The sequence below is a fragment of the Mizuhopecten yessoensis genome, unplaced genomic scaffold, assembly GCF_002113885.1.
Source record: "Mizuhopecten yessoensis strain PY_sf001 unplaced genomic scaffold, ASM211388v2 scaffold2271, whole genome shotgun sequence".
Taxonomy (NCBI): domain Eukaryota; kingdom Metazoa; phylum Mollusca; class Bivalvia; order Pectinida; family Pectinidae; genus Mizuhopecten; species Mizuhopecten yessoensis.
The window spans coordinates 18,306-35,683 of NW_018404463.1; the positions used below are offsets into that span (position 1 = coordinate 18,306).

Consider the following 17,378-nt stretch of genomic DNA (forward strand, 5'->3'; position numbering starts at 1 on the left):
GTGAATGATTTCAAGATGGGTAGCAAATCATGATTTGAAGAAATTAATGTGAAATTGCAATTGATTAAAACCTATGACTACTATAGCTGACTAATTAACATGTTTTAGCTTTTCAGCTTCAATGCTGTATGATTTAAACATGATCTCCTGATTGCTATACAAAATAAAATCACTTTGTCGTATGTGTAAGTCCTTCAATATTACCTGCATTCTATATACAATACCAATATTATATTCAAAATAAATACGTTTCATAATTCTTCATTTTTGCCTTGGACAGAGATATGGGTGCTCTTCTCTATTCGTCCCGTTAACAAATCCATATCTATCTAGAGGCCCATCCCACCAACAAATAATTGCAGCTTTTTTCTTGTCCGTTCCAAGAACAAATTTTCAGATTGTTACCGGTCCATCACTAGAACAGTTCCTAAGAACAGAGCATGCAACATGTTTCCTAACCCGTCCTTAAAACAAATTTGGATCGTGTCTACCGGCACGTCCGTAGAACAAAATATGGAACATGTTACAAACCCGTCCCTAGAACAGTAGAACACAATTGCAACATGTCTAGGGTACCGGGCCGACCATAGAACAAATTTGCAACACAGACATAGTACCGGCCGCGGGTTCGTGGTTCCAGTACACTCTAAACGTTAATCTCCTTGCGTCGCGAGCCCTGTTTGAGTGTTTTCACACGCCGCACATTTCCCAGGGGCTCTCGGGCAGGGCCTTGCCATTATAGACAAACCACAGTAAACCACGTCATCACTGCTTACGTTAACGTCAAAAATCTGGGATACACAACCCTAATCCGTTGTCGCTTCCTTGGCAAAGAAGGATTAAAACTAGTTCTACGTATACTAAACAGTCACAAAATCTCGGATGTCCTCCAGCACGTGTGTACAACCCATACCGTCCATGAATTGCATACTAAGATTGAACACCGCTGACTGTCTAACACATATACAACCTTTTCATGCAATCACACACATTTAGGACCACTCGCTACTTATCCAGTAAGGCCGTAGACATGTATGATTTGATGAATGGATTATAAATTAATACATTCTCACATTTTAACTTTCATCATCTTCTTTGCCGCAGAACACTTTTAAGCATATATGCTATCCCCTCAGACGTTATATACGGGTGATATCTCATATTACCCCTCAGACGATATATACCAGGTATACCTCATATTACCCCTCAGACGTTTAATACGGGGTATACCACATATTACCCCTCAAACGTTATACGGGGGTTGTTCTCCGTAAATACGTGTCTGTTGGCACAGGTATATGGTCACGCTGGTTGTGGTCACGTGGATAATGGTCACGTGGTAGATGGTCCCGTGGTAGGTGATCACGTGGTAGATAGTCACGCGGTACGTGATCGCGTGGTATATGATCACGTGGTGCGTGGTCACGTGATGCATGGTCACGTGGAGCATGTGTATCTACAGTCGTTGATATGGTATTGCCTGAAACTTCTCTAGGAAATGTATAATTAGAAAGTTCATGAGAAGTAGTTTCCGATATTGGTGTATAGGTGTAATAACTCTCAGAGCGACTGAGAGAAGGATCGCCGGAGCGGTCCCGGGACTGTGATCGGTCTCGTGACTGAGACGGAGATTTCCTATAGCGCCATCTATTTCCTCTATCATTTTGTTCGCTCTTTAACATTTGCTGCAGTTTCTTTCGTTGTGAATGTTTATAGCGCGTTATATACAGGTACACAGAAAACACGCCCGACAACTCGGTCAGTGCGAACGACGACACAGCCATCATAAAGGACGATCCGTAAAAATATTTAAATTTGGGCTCCTCCATGGAGTTACCTTTTCCTTTATTTCCAACCTCCTCTGTAATGCTGCCTATGTAAAGGATAATTCCAACAAGCGTACACAACCCTGCAACAAAGATAAAAATAGGAATTTATTTCAACAATAATATACAAGAATATGAAATGGAACTATCACTTATTAACAAGAATATTTCAGTAATGCGTTATCCGTACCATGGAAATCAGCATACAAATTATTATACTACACCTACATGTACATAGTAAGTTGACAATTTTGATAGTACTCCCAGTACTCATTAAAAGTCGAAGTACGAGACTCAATAATTAAGTGACCTCTTGATATCATGTAGTAGGTAACTAGGAGGGTTGCGCAAAGATATGCGCATTAATTTATTTTCAGCAAAACCTGATTTGACAAAATCGAGTTCACGTATTTCCGTCCCTACATAACGATTGCTGGCACTTGAAAATTCGTGGTAGAACACTATAGGTGTGTCCGCTGATAACATGATGTAAAAAACCGTTTCAGAGAATATAATTCACCCACTTCCCTTAGAAGACGGAAAAGATTCAGCGCAACATGAACTGCCCTGGCCAACACTTTGTCTACATATATTAGCCAATCTAAACCAAGCATCGCTCTGAAAAGAATCTTTTACTATTTTCGGAGAAAAAAAATATATTAATTAAGAAATCGAGACATAAACATTATTTATTATTAACTCAACAACAAGGTACAGCTACTCAAGTAAATACAGAACCGCAATCTAACAAATATGTACATTAGGCCCACAAGCCTGTATCGCTAAACTGGCTATTGTAGAAATCATACATGTAGTAAAATATTCTTATATCTAATACTATAAATATCCATTTCAATTTGACTCTATTTCAATTTGACTCTCAGAACCCAAAGGAGATACACCCTTTCGTTTACAATATATGATTCACTGGTCCTAAGGATACCCTAGGGTAAATTTGGTTGAAATATGATCAACTGGTCAGGAGGTGTAGTCTTTCAAATGCTTTAAACACAAATTATCTTATGTGCTTAGATTGTTTTGAACCCAGTGTTTCGAAACTTTTTTTCCGAGCTTTCGAAAACGGCTAGTTCTCCTAATCCAGCGGGATTCTTGGATTACCCTCAATTTTCAATTGCACTTCCTCCAGGTCAAGCACTTTTGGGTTGTTCTAGTCTTGTTTAGGGTTAATTTTGCTAGCATGGTCTGTAATGGCTGATGTATCGTTTTGTTAATCCGATGTTTTCCTTGTATTCCTTGTGTAGAATTGCTGTTCAATGGCTTAAACGTCTTTCTGATGTTCGTAAGATGTGAATCGAATTTCCGGCCAATTTCACCAATATATGTAGGGATGCATGGAATTTGGTAAACTACTCATATCATGTCTTTCTTCGGCAATCTGTCTTTCGGATGAACTAATAGTTGCTTGACGGTGTCGGTATGTCGCATTTAATCTTCCATGTCTTCCTGTTCAGTTCCAAGTTTATGCATCTGTCTATGAGCGTGTGCACTACCCCCAGATTCTGGTCAATGGACGGCGTGAATTCAATTCGAGGTAAATGTCTGTGGTTGACATCATAAGGATAGACTAAAAGGAGAAAAAAAACCAGGAAGCTGTACTGTTGACAACATCATTGAGTTGTTGGAGTTTATAATCAACACCACATAATTTTCACTCAATGACACAGTTTACCAGTAAAAGTTTGTGGTAGCAATGGGGAGCCCAGTATCACCTCTTGTTACTAACGTGATTATGGACCATCTGGAGCAGAAAGTCATCTCAACTGTTTGTTTTATGCTCACTCCAAAAAGGAACAAAATTCTTCTTTTACACAAAGTTCGACCCCTAGGAAAAATGGACTAAAAAGGCTTATAGAAAATTTGCTTTTTTTAAAAACCTGTATATACATGTATTTGTTTAGGGTTATATGAAGGGGATTTCAACTGTTTTAATGTTATGACCTGTAGTGTAATTCTCCAGGGTGGGACTTTATCCTAGACCTAATCCTGATAGCGTTATTATGTTTATCTCTTAATGCCCAGCAAAACTATTTTGTTATAGGGATATCATGACCCTGGGACTAAGTCGCTAAAGGCATGGACAGACCCCTGAGCTTATTCAGGTAGCATGATTGTGTTTATCAGTTCATGCCCAATAATTGTTGATATGGTTGTGAGGTGGGGATCTAAACAGTTGCCATGTTATGATCCATGGACTAAGTCTCCAGGGGCAGGGACATAACCCAGGGCCAATCCTAATGGCATATTTGTATTCATTTCTATATAAGAATCACATCCGTTTCCACGGAATAGCCAATGGACTAAGTATCTTGGAATGTAGACTAGCCAGCGAAGTGCCAGTCCTGGTGGCAATGATATTTTTCTCTCCAATTTGTGAATACATGCTTATAGGGTGGTTGAAAATATCCAGTGTTTTCATGCTATGACACAATTTCCATTTTTGGCCTTGCCCCTGAATGGGGACGGACAAAAGTTCAAATTTTAGAAGCATGATGTGTTTGTCTGATGATGTCGGGTGAAGTTCTGGACAATTTCAAAGTTATAACCCAAATTCCTATTGTGTCTAGACCATGGGGTAGGGATTGGTACTAGGGCAAATTGTGGTAGCATTGAAGAATCCGTAAACACAACACCGTCATTCAATTACTTCAATAAAAAGAGCATCGCCATTCAACTACTTCAGTTAACACAAGGCCGCCTTTCAATTACATCACCGCCGTTCAACGTACAAACATATTAATCAACTTCTAATCAGAACGGACAGACTTGGAGATTACGTCACAGGAATGAGCATGTAATGCAATGCAAATCAACATGCCCCTATAGTCTATGTTACACTACTAGTTCCGTGCACGTGTTTGCATTTACCTCCAGAATGTGTCAACTTAATACATCAGAACGGTGCACGTGTTTACATTTCCCTCCAGCATGTGTCAATTCAATACAATAAAACGGTCCACGTGTTTACATTTTTCTCCAGCATGTGTCAACTCAATACATCAGCACGGTTCATGGCTTTACATTTCCCTCCAGCATGTGTCAACTCAATACATCAGACGGTGCACGCGTTTACCTTTCCCTCCAGCATGTGTCAACTTAATACACCAGAACGGTGCACGTATTTACATTTCCCTCCAACATGTGACAGCTCAATACATCAGAACGGTGCACATGTTTACATTTCCCTACAGCTTGTGTCAATTCAATACATTAGAACGGTCCATGCGTTTACATTTCCATCCAGCATGTGTCAACTCAGTACGTTACAACGTTGCGCATGTTTAAATTTACCTCCAGAATGTATCAACTCAATACATTAGAACGGTGCATGTGTTTACACCTTCTGGAGTGAAATGTACACACATGCACCGTTCTAAAGTACCGAGATTACACATTATGGAGTGAAATGTAATCTCGGTACGTTGGAACGGTGCATGTGTGTACATTTCACTCCAGGGTGCATGTGTTTACATTTCAGTCCAGAATGGGGAATCTCGGTACGTTAGAACTGTGCATGTGTTTACACCTTCTGGAGTGAAATGTACACACATGCACCGTTCTGAGGTATTGAGTTGACACATGCTGGAGAGAGATGTAAACACGTGCACCGTTCTAATGTATTGAGTTGACATATTCTGGAGTGAAATCTAAACACATGCTCCGTTCTACCGTACCGAGATTAAACATTCTGGAGTGAAATGTGAACACATGCACCGTTCTAACGAACCGAGATTACACATTAACACATGCACCGTTCTAACGAACCGAGATTACACATTCGGAGTGAAATGTAAAGACATGCACCGTTCTGAGGTATTGAGTTGACACATGCTGGAGTGAAATGTAAACACGCACCGTTCTGATGTATTGAGTGGACATATTATGGAGGGAAATGTAAATACGTGCACCGTTCTGGTGTATTAAGTTGACACATGCTGGATTGAAATGTAAACGCATGGACCGTTCTAATGTATTGAGTTGATACATTCTGGAGGTAAATTGAAACATGCGCAACGTTGTAACGTACTGAGATGACACATGCTGGATGCAAATGTAAACGCATGTACCGTTCTAATGTATTGAGTTGACACATGCTGGATGCAAATGTAAACGCATGTACCGTTCTAATGTATTGAGTTGATACATTTTGGAGGTAAATTTAAACATGCGCAACGTTGTAACGTACTGAGATGACACATGCTGGATGCAAATGTAAACGCATGGACCGTTCTAATGTATTGAGTTGATACATTCTGGAGGAAAATTTAAACATGCGCAACGTTGTAACGTACTGAGATGACACATGCTGGATGGAGATGTAAACGCATGGACCGTTCTAATGTATGTAAACACATGCAACGTTCTGATGTATTGAGTGGACATTTTCTGGAGGGAAATGTAAAAACATGCACCGTTCTAACGAACCGAGATTACACATTATGGAGTGAAATGTAATCTCGGTACGTTGGAACGGTGCATGTGTGTACATTTCACTCCAGAATGTGTAATCTCGGTACGGTAGAACGGTGCATGTGTTTACATTTCCCTCCAGAATATGTCCACTCAATACATCAGAACGGTGCATGTGTTTACATTTCACTCCAGAATGTGTCAACTCAATACATCAGAACGGTGCATGTGTTTACATTTCACTCCAGAATGTGTAATCTCGGTACGTTAGAACGGTGCATGTGTTTACATTTCACTCCAGAATGTGTAATCTCGGTACGTTAGAACGGTGCATGTGTTTACATTTCACTCCAGAATGTGTAATCTCGGTACGTTAGAACGGTGCATGTGTTTACATTTCACTCCAGAATGTGTAATCTCGGTACGTTAGAACGGTGCATGTGTTTACATTTCACTCCAGAATGTGTAATCTCGGTACGTTAGAACGGTGCATGTGTTTACATTTCACTCCAGAATGTGTAATCTCGGTACGTTAGAACGGTGCATGTGTTTACATTTCACTCCAGAATGTGTAATCTCGGTACGTTAGAACGGTGCATGTGTTTACATTTCACTCCAGAATGTGTAATCTCGGTACGTTAGAACGGTGCATGTGTTTACATTTCACTCCAGAATGTGTAATCTCGGTACGTTAGAACGGTGCATGTGTTTACATTTCACTCCAGAATGTGTAATCTCGGTACGTTAGAACGGTGCATGTGTTTACATTTCACTCCAGAATGTGTAATCTCGGTACGTTAGAACGGTGCATGTGTTTACATTTCACTCCAGAATGTGTAATCTCGGTACGTTAGAACGGTGCATGTGTTTACATTTCACTCCAGAATGTGTAATCTCGGTACGTTAGAACGGTGCATGTGTTTACATTTCACTCCAGAATGTGTAATCTCGGTACGTTAGAACGGTGCATGTGTTTACATTTCACTCCAGAATGTGTAATCTCGGTACGTTAGAACGGTGCATGTGTTTACATTTCACTCCAGAATGTGTAATCTCGGTACGTTAGAACGGTGCATGTGTTTACATTTCACTCCAGAATGTGTAATCTCGGTACGTTAGAACGGTGCATGTGTTTACATTTCACTCCAGAATGTGTAATCTCGGTACGTTAGAACGGTGCATGTGTTTACATTTCACTCCAGAATGTGTAATCTCGGTACGTTAGAACGGTGCATGTGTTTACATTTCACTCCAGAATGTGTAATCTCGGTACGTTAGAACGGTGCATGTGTTTACATTTCACTCCAGAATGTGTAATCTCGGTACGTTAGAACGGTGCATGTGTTTACATTTCACTCCAGAATGTGTAATCTCGGTACGTTAGAACGGTGCATGTGTTTACATTTCACTCCAGAATGTGTAATCTCGGTACGTTAGAACGGTGCATGTGTTTACATTTCACTCCAGAATGTGTAATCTCGGTACGTTAGAACGGTGCATGTGTTTACATTTCACTCCAGAATGTGTAATCTCGGTACGTTAGAACGGTGCATGTGTTTACATTTCACTCCAGAATGTGTAATCTCGGTACGTTAGAACGGTGCATGTGTTTACATTTCACTCCAGAATGTGTAATCTCGGTACGTTAGAACGGTGCATGTGTTTACATTTCACTCCAGAATGTGTAATCTCGGTACGTTAGAACGGTGCATGTGTTTACATTTCACTCCAGAATGTGTAATCTCGGTACGTTAGAACGGTGCATGTGTTTACATTTCACTCCAGAATGTGTAATCTCGGTACGTTAGAACGGTGCATGTGTTTACATTTCACTCCAGAATGTGTAATCTCGGTACGTTAGAACGGTGCATGTGTTTACATTTCACTCCAGAATGTGTAATCTCGGTACGTTAGAACGGTGCATGTGTTTACATTTCACTCCAGAATGTGTAATCTCGGTACGTTAGAACGGTGCATGTGTTTACATTTCACTCCAGAATGTGTAATCTCGGTACGTTAGAACGGTGCATGTGTTTACATTTCACTCCAGAATGTGTAATCTCGGTACGTTAGAACGGTGCATGTGTTTACATTTCACTCCAGAATGTGTAATCTCGGTACGTTAGAACGGTGCATGTGTTTACATTTCACTCCAGAATGTGTAATCTCGGTACGTTAGAACGGTGCATGTGTTTACATTTCACTCCAGAATGTGTAATCTCGGTACGTTAGAACGGTGCATGTGTTTACATTTCACTCCAGAATGTGTAATCTCGGTACGTTAGAACGGTGCATGTGTTTACATTTCACTCCAGAATGTGTAATCTCGGTACGTCAGAACGGTGCATGTGTTTACATTTCACTCCAGAATGTGTCAACTCAATACATCAGAACGGTGCATGTGTTTACATTTCACTCCAGAATGTGTCAACTCAATACATCAGAACGGTGCATGTGTTTACATTTCACTCCAGAATGTGTAATCTCGGTAAGTTAGAACGGTGCATGTGTTTACGTTTCACTCCAGAATGTGTCAACTCAATACATCAGAACGGTGCATGTGTTTACATTTCACTCCAGAATGTGTCAACTCAATACATCAGAACGGTGCATGTGTTTACATTTCACTCCAGAATGTGTCAACTCAATACATCAGAACGGTGCATGTGTTTACATTTCACTCCAGAATGTGTCAACTCAATACATCAGAACGGTGCATGTGTTTACATTTCACTCCAGAATGTGTCAACTCAATACATCAGAACGGTGCATGTGTTTACATTTCACTCCAGAATGTGTCAACTCAATACATCAGAACGGTGCATGTGTTTACATTTCACTCCAGAATGTGTCAACTCAATACATCAGAACGGTGCATGTGTTTACATTTCACTCCAGAATGTGTCAACTCAATACATCAGAACGGTGCATGTGTTTACATTTCACTCCAGAATGTGTCAACTCAATACATCAGAACGGTGCATGTGTTTACATTTCACTCCAGAATGTGTCAACTCAATACATCAGAACGGTGCATGTGTTTACATTTCACTCCAGAATGTGTCAACTCAATACATCAGAACGGTGCATGTGTTTACATTTCACTCCAGAATGTGTCAACTCAATACATCAGAACGGTGCATGTGTTTACATTTCACTCCAGAATGTGTCAACTCAATACATCAGAACGGTGCATGTGTTTACATTTCACTCCAGAATGTGTAATCTCGGTACGTTAGAACGGTGCATGTGTTTACATTTCACTCCAGAATGTGTAATCTCGGTACGTTAGAACGGTGCATGTGTTTACATTTCACTCCAGAATGTGTAATCTCGGTACGTTAGAACGGTGCATGCGTATTTCCTTTCCCTCCAGCGTTTGCCACAGCAATGACGTGGAGTCGCGCGTTTCCCATCAGAATGTGTCACAGCAGTGTACTTGAGCCTTGTACGCATGTTTAGATATTCCTCCAGCATATTTCCCTGAAGTGCACTAGAAAAGCGCATGTGTGTTTACGGCTGATGCTGTTAAGATATGTAACATTCCAGAGCATTCAAAAGCATGGTCCACAATCAAACGTTTTAATAGCTTAGTATAGCCTTTCATAAATAGTTTTCTTATTTGGTTTAGAAGAGGGACTTGCGCTCAAGCAAAAATCAATGAATGAATTAACAGCTTTGGCGGATTTCGGAGTTAGCTAGGATTGTGTTTGCCGCGGCATGATGGAAACCGGCGGAGTGCGGGGGAGAGGTCACCTTGGTGCATTGATTTGAGGACTTGACATCAGAAGTCGCGGCACAACGCACGTGCTATAGTCTAAATATGGTATGACAGGTTGGGATATGGAGATAATAGGACAACTTAAACATATCTGGTGAAGTTATGGCTCTAAACCCTTTTCCCCAGTAATAGTTGGATTATGAAAAACAATTTCTGACGCTACTAACGGGGTTACGTTAACGCATTCAACCATACTAGTGGGGTTACGTTAACGAATTCAACCATACTAGTGGGGTTACGTTAACGCATTCAACCATACTATTGGGGTTACGTTAACGCATTCAACCATACTAGTGGGGTACGTTAACGCATTCAACCATACTAGTGGGGTTACGTTAACGCTTTCAATCATACTAGTGGGGTTACGTTAACGCATTCAGCCATACTAGTGGGGTTACGTTGACGCATTCAATCATACTAGTGGGGTTACGTTAACGCATTCAACCATACTAGTGGGGTACGTTAACGCATTCAACCATACTAGTGGGGTTACGTTGACGCATTCAACCATACTAGTGGGGTTACGTTAACGCTTTCAACCATACTAGTGGGGTTACGTTAACGCATTCAACCATACTAATGGGTTTACGGCGACACTACCTATCAAGACTAGCCATTTATATTTCTGCCGGTACCAACGTGGTTATGAAGCACTTTCTATCGGTACTAGAGGGAGTGTGTAAACCCGTTCTTCTGGTCGGGTTGCTGTCGGTACTAGAGGGAGTGTGCAAACCCGTTCTTCTGGTCGGGTTGCTGTCGGTACAAGAGGGAGTGTGTAAACACGTTCTGCTGGTTGGGTTATGAAGACACTTTTGCAGATACTACTTGGGTAATTGAGACACTTTCTGCAATTACTTTTATACGATTATTCAGGCACTTTCTGCAGATGCATGTGAATCCTTCGGTCGGTGCTAGTGGGGTTATGTCGACATTTGTATCGATAGTGGTTGGGATATAAATATATTTGTATTGATACTGGTGGGGTTATGAAGACATTTTGTATCGATACTGGTGGGGTTATAGAGATATTTGTATCAATACTGGTGGGGTTATCGAGATATTTGTATCGATACTGGTGGGGTTATCGAGATATTTGTATCGGTACGAGTGGGGTTATAGAGATATTTGTATCGATACTTTTGGGGTTATAGAGATATTAGTATCAATACTTGTGGGGTTATAGAGATATTTGTATCGATACTGGTGGGGGTATGAAATTTGTATCGATAGTGGTTGGAATATAGATATATTTGTATTGATACTGGTGGGGTTATGAAGACATTTTTTATCGATACTGGTGGGGGTATAGAGATATTTGTATTGATACTAGTGGGGTTTTAGAGATATTTGTATTGATACTAGTGGGGTTATAGAGATAATTGTATCGATACAAGTGGGGTTATAGAGATATTTTTAGGAATACTGGTGGGGTTATGTAAATATTTGTATCGATGCTGGTGGGGTTATGGAGATATTTGTATCGATACTGGTGGGGTTATAAATATATTTGTATCGATACTGGTGTGGTTATAGAGATATTTGTATCGATACTGGTGGGGTTATAAATATATTTGTATCGATACTGGTGTGGTTATAGAGATATTTGTATCACTACTGGTAGGGTTATAGAGATATTTGTATCGATACTGGTGGGGGTATGGAGATATCTGTATCGATATTGGTGGGGTTATAGATATCTTTGTATCGATACTGGTTGGGTTATGGAGATATTTGTATCGATACTGGTTGGGTTATAGAGATATTTGTATCACTACTGGTGGGGTTATAGAGATATTTGTATCGATACTGGTGGGGGTCTGAAATTTGTATCGATAGTGGTCGGGATATAAATATCTTTGTATTGATACTGGTGGGGTTATAGAGATATTTGTATCACTACTGGTTGGGTTATAGAGATATGTGTATCGATACTGGTGGGGTTATAAATATCTTTGTATTGATACTGGTGGGGTTATGAAGACATTTTTTATCGATACTGGTGGGGTTATAGAGATATTTGTATCGATAATGGTGGGGTTATGGTGATATTTGTATCGATAATGGTGGGGTTATGGAGATATTTGAATAGATACTGGTGGGGTTATAGAAATATGCGTTTAGAGACTGGTGGGGGTATGGATATATCTGTATCGATACTGGTGGTGTTTTAGAGATATTTGTATCGATAATGGTGGCGTTATAGAGATATTTGTATCGATAATGGTGGGGTTATGGAGATATGTGTATAGATACTGGTGGGGTTATAGAAATATGCGTTTCGAGACTGGTGGGGGTATGGAGATATCTGTATCGATACTGGTGGGGTTATAAAGATATTTGTATCGATACTGGTTGCGTTATAGAGATATTTGTATCACTACTGGTGGGGTTATCGAGATATTTGTATCGATAATGGTGGGGTTATAGAAATGTTTGTATCGATAATGGTGGGGTTATGAAGACATTTTTTTATCGATATTTGTATCACTACTGTTGGGGTTATAGAGATATTTGTATCGATAATGGTGGCGTTATAGAAATATTTGTATCGATAATGGTGGGGTTATGGACATATTTGTATCGATACTGGTAGGGTTATAGAAATATGCGTTTCGAGACTGGTGGGGGTATGGAGATATCTGTATCGATACTAGTGGGGTTATAGAAATATGAGTTTCGAGTCTGGTGGGGGTATGGAGATATCTGTATCGATACTAGTGGGGTTAGAGAGATATTTGTATCGATACTGGTGGGGTTATAGATATATTTGTATCGATACTGGTGGGGTTATAGAGATATTTGTATCGATACTAGTGGGGTTATAGAGATATTTGTATCACTACTGTTTGGGTTATCGAGATATTTGTATCGATATTGGTGGGGTTATAGATATATTTGTATCGATACTTGTGGGGTTATGGAGATATTTGTATTGATACTGGTGGGGTTATGGAGATATTTGTATCGATACTAATGGGGTTATAAAGATATTTGTATCGATACTGGTGGGGTTAAAGAGATATTTTTATCGATACAGGTGGGGTTATGGAGATATTTGTATGGATATTTTGGGGTTATGGAGATATTTGTATCGATACTGGTGGGGTTATAGAGATATTTGTATCGATAATGTTGGGGTTATAGATATATTTGTATCGATACTGGTGGGGTTATACAGATACTTGTATCGATACTAGTGGGGTTAGAGATATATTTGTATCAATACTAGTGTGGGTATGGAGATATTTGTAACGATAATGGTGGGGTTATAGAAATATTTGTATCGATACTGGTGGGGGTATGGAGATATTTGTATCGATACTGGTGGGGTTATAGAGATATTTGTATCGATACATGTGGGGTTATGGAGATTTTGTATTGATACTAGTGGGGTTATGAAGATATTTGTATCGATACTAGTGGGGTTATAGAGATAATTATATCGATACTGGTGGGGTTATAGAGATATTTGTATCGATACATGTGGGGTTATGGAGATTTTGTATTGATACTAGTGGGGTTATGAAGATATTTGTATCGATACTAGTGGGGTTATAGAGATAATTGTATCGATACTGGTGGGGTTATAGAGATATTTTTAGGAATACTGGTGGGGTTATGCAGATATTTGTATCGATAATGGTGGGGTTTTAGAGATATTTGTATTGATACTAGTGGGGTTATAAAGATATTTGTATCGAAAATGGTGGGGTTATAGAGATATTTGTATCGATACTGGTGGGTTTATAGAGATATTTGTATCGATACTAGTGGGGGTATGGAGATATTTGTATCGATATTTTGGGGTTATGGAGATCTTTGTATCGATACTGGTGGGGTTATAGATATATTTGTATCGATACTGGTGGGGTTATAGAGATATTTTTAGGAATACTGGTGGGGGTATGCAGATATTTGTATCGATAATGGTGGGGTTTTAGAGATATTTGTATTGATACTAGTGGGGTTATGAAGATATTTGTATCGATACTGTTGGGGTTATAGAGATATTGGTATCGATACTGGTGGGGTTAAAGAGATATTTTTATCGATACAGGTGGGGTTATGGAGATATTTGTATCGATACTGGTTGGGTTATAGAGATATTTGTATTGATACTAGTGGGGTTATAGAGATAATTGTATCGATACTGGTGGGGTTATAGAGATATTTGTATAGATACTAGTGGGGTTATAGAGATATTTGTATCGAAAATGGTGGGGTTATAGAGGTATTTGTATCGATACTAGTGGGGGTATGGAGATATTTGTATCGATATTTTGGGGTTATGGAGATCTTTGTATCGATACTGGTGGGGTTATAGATATATTTGTATCGGTAGAAGTGGGATTTTAGAGATATTTGAATCAATACTAGTCGGTTTACAAATACTGGTGGGGTTATGCAGATATTTGTATCGATAATGGTGGGGGTTTAGAGATATTTGTATTGATACTAGTGGGGTTATAGAGATATTTGTATCGATACTGGTGGGGTTATAGAGATATTTTTAGGAATACTGGTGGGGTTATGCAGATATTTGTATCGATAATGGTGGGGGTTTAGAGATATTTGTATTGATACTAGTGGGGTTATAAAGATATTTGTATCGAAAATGGTGGGGTTATAGAGGTATTTGTATCGATACTAGTGGGGGTATGGAGATATTTGTATCGATATTTTGGGGTTATGGAGATCTTTGTATCGATACTGGTGGGGTTATAGATATATTTGTATCGATACTGGTGGGGTTATGGAGATATTTGAATCGATACAGGTGGGGTTTTAGAGATATTTGTATTGATACTAGTGGAGCTATAGAGATATTTGTATCGATACTGGTGGGGATATGGAGATATTTGTATCGATACTGGTGGGGTTATGGGGATATTTGTATCGTCACTGGTGGGGTTATAGAGATATTTGTATCGATACTGCTGGGTTCATAGAGATATTTGTATCGATACTAATTGGTTAATAGAGATATTTGTATCGAAAATAGTTGAGGTTAAGCAGATATTTGTAGGGATACTGGTGGGGTAATGTAGATATTTGTATCGATAATGGTGGGGTTATAGAGATATTTGTATCGATACTAGTGGGGTTATAGAGATAATTATATCGATACTGGTGGGGTTATAGAGATATTTGTATCGATACTGGTGGGTTTATAGAGATATTTGTATCGATACTAGTGGGGTTATAGAGATAATTGTATCGATACTGGTGGGGTTATAGAGATATTTTTAGGAATACTGGTGGGGGTATGCAGATATTTGTATCGATAATGGTGGGGGTTTAGAGATATTTGTATTGATACTAGTGGGGTTATAGAGATATCTGTATCGATACTAGTGGGGTTATGGAGATATTTGTATCGATATTTTGGAGTTATGGAGATATTTGTATCGATACTGGTGGGGTTTTAGAGATATTTGTATTGATTCTAGTGGAGCTATAGAGATATTTGTATCGATACTGGTGGGGTTATGGGGATATTTGTATCGTCACTGGTGGGGTTATAGAGATATTTGTATCGATACATGTGGGGTTATGGAGATATTTGTATCGATACTAGTAGGGTTATAGAGATATTCGTATCGAAACTGGTGGGGTTATAGAGATATTTGTATCGATACTGCTGGGTTCATAGAGATATTTGTATCGATACTAATTGGTTAATAGAGATATTTGTATCGAAAATAGTTGAGGTTAAGCAGATATTTGTAGGGATACTGGTGGGGTAATGTAGATATTTGTATCGATACTGGAGGTGTCATAGAGATATTTGTATCGATAATAGTGGGGTTATAGAAATATTTGTATCGATACTAGTGGTGTTATGGAGAATTTTTTATCGATATTTTCGGGTTATGGAGATATTTGTATCGATACTGGTGGGGTAATGTAGATATTTGTATCGATAATGGTGGGGTTATAGAGATATCTGTATCGATACAGGTGGGGTTATGGAGATATTTGTATCGATACTAGTAGGGTTATAGAGATATTCGTATCGAAACTGGTGGGGTTATAGAGATATTTGTATCGATGCTGGTGGGGTTATGGAGATATTTGTATCGATACTGGTGGGGTTATAGATATATTTGTATCGGTAGAAGTGGGATTTTAGAGATATTTGAATCAATACTAGTCGGTTTACAGAGATATTTGTATCGATACTAGTTGGTTAATAGAGATATTTGTATCGAAACTAGTTGAGGTTATGGAGATATTGGTATCGATTCAGGTGGGGTTATGGATATATTTGTATCGATACTGGTAAGGTTATAGAGATATTTGTATCGATATAGGTGGGGTTATGAAGATATTTGTATCGATACCGTTGGGGTTATAGAGTTATTGGTATCGATACTGGTGGGGTTAAAGATAAAAAAAATCAATACAGGTGGGGTTATGGAGATATTTGTATCGATACTGGTGGGTTCATAGAGATATTTGTATCGATACTAATTGGTTAATAGAGATATTTGTATCGAAAATAGTTGAGGTTGAGGAGTTATTTGTAGGGATACTGGTATAGTTATGGAGATATTTGTATCGATACTGGAGGCGTTATAGAGATATTTGTATCGATAATAGTGGTGTTATGGAGAATTTTTTATCGATATTTTCGGGTTATGGAGATATTTGTATCGATACTGGTGGGGTTATACAGATATTTGTATCCATAATGGTGGGGTTATACAGATATTTGTATCGATAATGGTGGGGTTATAGATATATTTGTATCGATACTGGTGGGGTTATGGAGATATTTGAATCGATACTGGTGGGGTTATAGAGATATTTGTATCGATAATGTTGGGGTTATAGATATATTTGTATCGATACTGGTGGGGTTATGGAGATATTTGAATCGATACTGGTGGGGTTATAGAGATATTTGTATCGATAATGTTGGGGTTATAGATATATTTGTATCGATACTGGTGGGGTTATGGAGATATTTGAATCGATACTGGTGGGGTTATAGAGATATTTGTATCGATAATGTTGGGGTTATAGATATATTTGTATCGATACTGGTGGGGTTATGGAGATATTTGAATCGATACTGGTGGGGTTATAGAGATATTTGTATCGATAATGTTGGGGTTATAGATATATTTGTATCGATACTGGTGGGGTTATGGAGATATTTGAATCGATACTGGTGGGGTTATAGAGATATTTGTATCGATAATGTTGGGGTTATAGATATATTTGTATCGATACTGGTGGGGTTATGGAGATATTTGAATCGATACTGGTGGGGTTATAGAGATATTTGTATCGATAATGTTGGGGTTATAGATATATTTGTATCGATACTGGTGGGG

General features: G+C 39.0%; 1 protein-coding gene across 1 annotated transcript in view; it reads right to left on the reverse strand.

Moving 5' to 3' along the window:
* Positions 1 to 1,250: 1,250 nt before the first annotated feature.
* The window catches only part of LOC110445399 (voltage-dependent calcium channel gamma-5 subunit-like), a 119,895-nt gene continuing 103,767 nt past the window's right edge, over positions 1,251 to 17,378 (reverse strand). Inside the window, exon 4 of the mRNA XM_021489992.1 lies at positions 1,251 to 1,909. Coding sequence (XP_021345667.1) covers positions 1,251 to 1,909 — 659 coding nt within the window. The remainder of the gene's footprint in view (positions 1,910 to 17,378) is intronic.